This window comes from Siphateles boraxobius, unplaced genomic scaffold (genome assembly GCF_051911475.1).
Source record: "Siphateles boraxobius isolate OS27281-9 unplaced genomic scaffold, OSU_SipBor_1 19, whole genome shotgun sequence".
Classification (NCBI taxonomy): domain Eukaryota; kingdom Metazoa; phylum Chordata; class Actinopteri; order Cypriniformes; family Leuciscidae; genus Siphateles; species Siphateles boraxobius.
The window spans coordinates 23,804,994-23,812,163 of record NW_027508799.1 but is presented as its reverse complement, the minus strand read 5'-3'; the positions used below and the strand labels follow the sequence as shown (position 1 = coordinate 23,812,163).

Here is a 7,170-nt window from a genome sequence, read left to right as displayed (position 1 = left end):
AATACAACCAAGTACAAGTGCCTCTCCACAATGTAGTATTGTCCTTAATTCTGGACTCATCCTGTGTGCATAAACTGGAGCAAGAGGACACTTTCAACCAAACATGTTTGTTTGCAGTGGATTTCTTTCCTAAACACACAAATGCAAACTGGATGCATTGGCGTAGTAGATGGACTGTGTAAGTCCCATGTGAGAGAAAGAAAGAAACAGCCAAGTTAACCACAGCCAAATTCTGAATGTGTTTTTCTTCACTTCAAATCTGGCAAGAATCACCACAGCCAAGCAGCAAACCCTGCCAAGCATTTACCAAGAAAAATAAAACAAGCAATTTTCAGATAAATGTTTTTATTTTATGCAAAACATGCTGACAATATGTTGTCATGATATATATTTTTTTTTTACTCTTTGAAACCAATAAAAGCATGAATTTTCAACAGTTTAACTTTGTAGCATGCCCTTGAGCTATGAAAGGGGATGAATAACCACTTTGGCAAATCAGTGCTGATATAACATTGTCAAGAGATAGATAGATAAACTGCCAAGTTAGAAAATGGGTGTTTTATTTTAATAGGTAATACACTTTATGAAATACACTTATGAAACATCTTAAATAATTGTCTTGAGATTTGTCCTAGCAAAACAGTCTTGTTCTCTCTGGTGTTCAATGACTAGTCACATTTCAGTGATGTAACAGTTGCAAACATCAATGCATCTTATGGAAGTCAAGTCCCCCAAGACACAGAAATTAAAATTTGGTTATTTTTTGGATTTTATTTGATAAAATCAGTGAGGCAGGAACAGGAAGGTATAAGGAAATGGACATCAGGAATGGATGGTGACCCAGGCTGGACTCAAAACCGTGTCCCCATGAGCACAACCGCTCTTTAAGTGTCGAAAGCAACACACTACACTATCCTATTTTGTAAGGTCAGTGCCTGGATACAATTTGTGCCCTATATGATGTTTACAGTCTATATCACTAACTGCAAATTTCAGACTCTTCATCCTTATCAAAAAAACAATTTTATCCATCCTGGTACCAGATGCCGCTTGGCTCTGTTAAAGGTCTTCAGTGCAGACAAGAAAGAAAAACCAAGCTAAAACTAGTAAATTCCACTTGATGACCATTTCCAGGGCTTCCTAATCAGTTTGGTTTAGTAAAACTGAACCACCTGAAAGCCTCGGAGGCATCGGAATGCCAACGTGTCCAGGTGTCCCAGATCTATCATGTTATATTCCAGGTGCAACTTGACCAGGCGGCTAAGGGGAGACTCGTTGCCTCTTCCCCAACAGAAAGCATCACGTGGAATTACATGGATCTTGTTGTTCGCAAATGTTGCAGAGTGCAGCCACAATGGGAGCTGCCGTGGAACCTGTTGTAAGGCATTGCGACTCATGTCTAGCTGATGCAGAAGTGGAAGAACTCGGAAGGCACCAAGGGCCACCTTGGTGATCTTGTTTCTTGCTAGTCCTAGGTGCTCCAACTGAGGCATTGAAATAAAAGCATCTTTAGTTATGCTAGATATGAAGTTTCCTTCCAAGTTGAGGGTCTTTATGGTCCAGGGTAGATTGTGAGGAACCTGCTTCAAAGAATTGCCCTCTAGATTTAAACTCTCAAGGTTACTGGCATTCAGTAGTGCTGCTTTCCCAAGTCCTTTATTGGTCAATCTATTTGCACTTAGATCCAGCACCTGCAGCTCCGCCACACCCCAGAACATGTCGCCTTGAAGACTTTGAATGCGGTTGCCTCTGAGATAGAGTTCTTGAAGACTGAGGGGCAGCTGCAGCGGAACAGAGGAAAGCTGGTTGTAGGAAAGTGTAAGTGTTCGAAGTTTGCCCAAAGGAAGAAGAACTCCCGGAGGGATAGTAGACGATTTATTCCCCAGGCTGTTGTTGCTCAGGCTGAGGATCAGAAGGCCTAGGCAGCGCCCGAAGGCTGCATCAGACATCACACTTATCTGGTTCCCATCCAACCGTAGTTCCTCGAGAGTAACTGGCAGGTCGGTGGGAATGCTTTGGAGAAGGTTCCGCTCCACGTATAGTCTCTTTAGGTTCTGGATCCCTTCAAAGGCACCCTCGATCGACGCATCCGTTAAACGGTTGTTGCTTAACACCAGGAACTCCATGGAGTCGTACTCGGAGAGCAAGTTCAACTGAATGCTATCGATGTGGTTGTTCATTAAGAGGATGTAACGGGAGTTGTATGGAATTCCATAAGGTATTTTGCGCAAATCTTTGTCGGAACACTGCACAACCCTGAAAAACAAGAGATCATATTACATGTCAAATTAAAGCATAGAACCTGAAGCAATACTCAGTAGCATAAGGAAAATTCTTAAGCATGTTGTTTTTAGACCTAGCAGAAACATACCTCCCATAGCAGGAACATTCTGAGGGACAGTAGTGATCTTCAAAATAGGGAAAATACGAAGGTGTTGTTGGCTTCAATTTCCGCCCTCTTTTTAACTTTTTCACTTTTTTCACTTTTTTCAAAACTTTGGATGTCTTCTTTGCCCTTCCTTTGATTACCTTTTTTTTCTTCGCTTTTATTGTTGTATTGTTTTTAAGTTTGGGACCTGCTGCTTTTTTGGGGAGTTTTGCCATAAAAGTACTCGGAGGGGCCTTTGCAGTGAGTCCTGCCCTTGCTGCCATTGCTGTGACCTCAACACTCACTTCCTCCAGTGGATGAAGTTTAGAGCGATTCGTGACATGGAGTTCCAGTCTGAGGTCATCAATTGTGCTGCTTTCATTTACTAGTAAGGTGGTTCCCATTGCCTCAGCAGTTGAATTTACAATGTGAAGTATTGTGGTTACAACTGTAGTTTTGGATGAAAGTGCATTATTGGTTATGATAGACACGGTATCAGCAGTTGTTTGTCTTTGTGATGTGGAGGCGGATGATGGAAGTAGAGTAACTGATTCTTTAAGCAAGTGCAGGATAGGTTGAAAGGCAGTGGCCATGGCAGGAGGAGTGGTATATTGATTGACTGTTGGAGGTAGATGTTCCTCACCCTCCACTTCTTGTAAATAGGTGGTATTCCATGCAGTGAGGACGGGTTTGGCTGAGAATGCATCCGACAGATTTTGTCCTTGCTGATCCTCTTTTTCTTTGACTACCTTCTTTATTACATTACTTTCTGTGTGCCCTCTTGTTTGTTTCTCGCTTTCTGTTTTCTTTATATCATGCTCTTCAGTTCTCTTACTTTGAACTGTGTCTGTTTTTTCATCCACCCCTTGGACTGTTGCTTTTTCTTCACTTCTTTTCTCCTTTCCAGTGTTGAGAGCCTCCATCAACTGATCAAGTCTCTGCTCGGCCCAAAGATCACCTTCTACAGATACATTCCCCAGAACTGTCACATTTACACCTATAAGAGTTAATACACCTTTGTGAACTATACAAAACTTTACCCCTCACAAATAAATGATTCAGTTGCTTATAGGACATTTCCAACTATAATACATTTAAAATAGAAAGATAATTTGGGCAATCTACATTACATGATTAAATAACTGCACTGAGAGTCCTTATGCAGGGATATTACTGACAAAATTAAAGCAATTGTTCATAATACAAATAAATGTACATATATGAACATAATTCATGTTTATTAGTCCAATTGCATGTCAGAATTCTGTACTTAACCTTAAAACACAGACCTAAAAAAATATTAAGTAAAAGTAATAATCTAATAATGAGTAAATAATAATTTAAAGTTAAATTCGAGGAACACTTACTCTGCTGAAGCACAAAAGTGTGTACAGGCACAGCAAAAATCCAAAACAGCAGCATTGGAGGCTTCATTTTTTGGCTAAAAATTGCTAAGGAGAAGAAAACAATTCTCTAATTACCATGTAAAAAACTGATCGTTAAATTTATTTGTCTGCCATAAAGGTCTGTGGTGATTAACCAAGCACTTGGAGACTGAAATAAAAACGTTACACACATGAAATGGCTGACAACCAAAATAAAGGTGCCAGGAAGCATCTGAGCGGCTTCCATTTACAAGCAGTAACTGATCGTGAGCAATAAATCCAGATTCTGAAGATTTTTTTAATGAGATCTGCCCGGCAGGCACAGCTTACCTGGAGTATGTTCAAGGTGAGTATGTGGCGTCCTTCAGATGTATAAGTCTTTGTTTTCTACAGATATGGAAGACATGCTGGCTTCCTATGTTGCACAGACTGTCTTTACACCACCGAGACTGACTCAGTACACACATACACAAACAAATAGATGTGCATATGGACTAATGGACGCATTTAAAGACTCTCCTTCTCCCTAATGCAATTCCACATACACACTCAGGAAAATGAAACACTCTTGAGTAAAAGCTCTCTTCAAAGACACTTATCATTACGGGAATTTTCTCACTCACACACTAAATCCAGAAAAATCTAACGGATCATTCCAGGGGAATGGAGATAGACTTACGTTAGGGAGGTCAAAGGTCAGGATTCATTTAAGGATTCACACTGTTTGCCTTACTTTCACAGACACCAGTGCCGACCCGCTGGCACCACAATGACAAGTGTTTCCCTAAAAGGTCTGTGACATTTGACCTTTCAATAGGTTCATATTTAGCTGTGTGAGGTGAGACAGAACCTTTGGAAGAAGAAAGTTAAGCTATTTTTCTAAAGGGCATAACCAAATATTTAAGACTGAGAATTCAATTGTAAAAGTTTCAGAATCTGTCATTGTAAAAAACATTTTGTTTTACCACTATTCTAAAATTTTAATAGATACAAAATATACCAAACCAAGAGACAAATGCAAACAAATGGTGCAAAACCTTTTGTCAGAAATTCCTCCTCTTTCCTGGGGCATTTTTGCAAACCCCTACCTTACTCTGAATCCAAATGTTTGTCCCAGTGGAGCTTTATCACACGCAGATTTATCCAGAGTTTGAGAAAATAGAAATAGGATTAAAAAAAAGATGTTTGCTGCCACCACCAAGCAGCAGGAGAGGAGCATGTGAGCTGGCAGGATAATACAGAGACAACATATATGAATAAAATATTATCTGAACAATAGTATTAATTCAAATATGTATTAATAAATCAAATGGATCTGTATAACAAGTTTCACAAAGAATATTGACAAATTTCTCAATAATGTTTTTTTTTTTTTTACATTTTCCATGGGCACCCTAGCACCCCCTTGAGGCCCCCTGGTCTACAGTTTGAAAGCATTAAGACAAGTATAAACCATTAACACAAGTATTTCTATGTAACTTAATAAGTGGACAACAATGTAGCCCCTCACAGGCTGACACAGTGGGTCTGCACTCAATTCTTTAAGGATGTTTAAGCTACCACACCTGATAAACACATCTAAAATACTTCATTATATACACACCACCTAAAATACAGCAGAGGGTGAAGTATAATTATATATATTAAAATACAAATAAAATGTATTATAAAATGATGAATTATTTTAAAAAATAGGACGCATTTACAAAAATAGGCATTAAAAAAACAGATTTAGTTCTTACAATAAACCACAAGGGGATGGTAGAGGACCATTTCACTTTTCAAACGCTCACCCAGTCTGACCACTCCGTTGTGTTACATAAGAATTCAGGTCAGAATTGTATAGAAGTGTTTCTCCAACAAACGTTTCCAGCTACCTGTTTATGAACTGTTTTTGAAAAATATAAAAGAGTAGGACACTGAGAAATATTTCAATACTATAATACTGACGCAGGGCCCTGAGCTCTAGATGAACAGAACAGAATGAGGGAACGACAAAGACTCGGGAAAAGAAAGGACAGTGTTAGTCTTGTTCAGGACACACCACCTGTATGGGAAAAGTGACAATCAACTGTTTGGAAAATGGCAACAGGGAGGGAGTAGAATAAAGGGTGTCATCTTACATGCACTCTTAAGAAGAGCTTATATTTGGGCTGAATATGATATAATATATCTGAATGCTGCATTTGCAGGTCTTATACCAGTATTGCTACTCATTTAAGATGGTGTCAGTGGTAAACACTTCACGTGTGTTCAAAGAGTAATAACACACCTAGACGCAACACTAAAGCTTTTGTTAACTCTCCTGTGGGCATGTGCTTATGCTGTAATGACGCACACCTGGTCAGGAGACAGCTGAACAGACAGCTGTCCAATTACATTTGCTCAAAGAACTGTAATTTCAACACGGCTTGTTGTTTATGAATGCAAATATCCTAAAATTAAAGTTGACAGACATTCTGTATTTTACCCGAACAGTGAACAGTCAAAGACAGCTAATAGAAACCTCATGGTTGATTGTCCAAATCGATAGTTTAGATCTGAAACAAAAGCAAATGTTTTAGCTTTCAAAAGGACTAATTGAATGCACTTTGTGTGAGTTTGAGTGCGTGTGTGATTGTGTGCAGGCTACATAAACACTTATTCATCAATAAATAAAAAATCCACCACTGCAATGAAGTTTCCACAACAACTCGCTATTAAATGTGTACCCTGAAGGTTAAAAAAATTATTTAGACTAATGTAGGTTTTGACGCAAACGTTTAGCGTATACATAGCCTACAGCAAAACGCCTAAACCCAAAATACACTTCAGTTTTGACGCAAACGTTTAGTGTATACGTAGCCTACAGTAAAACGCATAAGCCCAAAGTATACTTCAGTTTTGATGCAAACAAACACATGCGCACAAGAGAGTTTAATCTTTGTCTGGTGTCTGCTATTTCTGGTGTCTGCTATACAAGTTAAAAGCATACTTGTTTAAAGTATGGAGAACACAGTGGACCATCAATATCTTGCATTCTTTACTGGGATTTTATAGTAGGCCTATTGCTCCAACAACAATTCTCAAGAGTCAGGTGACTGGTGAAAATGTACGTGACTACACAATGTTTCTGAATATGCTTGGCTCTTTTCTATTATTATCATTTGATGAATCACCACTGCTACGTTCAATTAAAATATAGTACACAAAATCTCTTTTAATGACATTTCTGTATGCGGTAATAGCACGTTAATTGCTTAAGGTAAATAAAAATGAATTTTGTGATTAAATATAATACTATAACACTAAAATTTGATATAAAGAAAACAAGTTTGCGCATAAAGAACATGACAATGAATACTCAAACAATAAATACTCAAAAGTTAACTCATTTTTAATACATTCAGTGTTAGTGAATTTGGTAAGTAAATAAGA

General features: G+C 38.4%; 1 protein-coding gene across 2 annotated transcripts; it reads right to left on the bottom strand.

The window, feature by feature from the left end:
• Positions 1–328: 328 nt before the first annotated feature.
• On the bottom strand, positions 329–4,204 carry LOC143741895 (podocan-like protein 1). 2 transcript variants are annotated; one of them, XM_077234437.1, is made up of 4 exons: positions 4,084–4,204; positions 3,736–3,819; positions 2,372–3,365; positions 329–2,256 (listed from the first exon to the last, which is right to left on the bottom strand). In XM_077234437.1, exons 2-4 carry the CDS (start codon positions 3,800–3,802, stop codon positions 1,155–1,157), a joined length of 2,163 nt encoding a protein of 720 aa, XP_077090552.1. In that variant the 5' UTR covers positions 3,803–3,819; positions 4,084–4,204; the 3' UTR covers positions 329–1,154. The 2 variants fall into 2 exon arrangements, with proteins under 2 accessions (XP_077090552.1, XP_077090553.1); XM_077234438.1 differs by lacking the exon at positions 4,084–4,204 and having other exon boundaries at positions 3,736–3,927.
• Between the last annotated feature and the right edge of the window lie 2,966 nt (positions 4,205–7,170).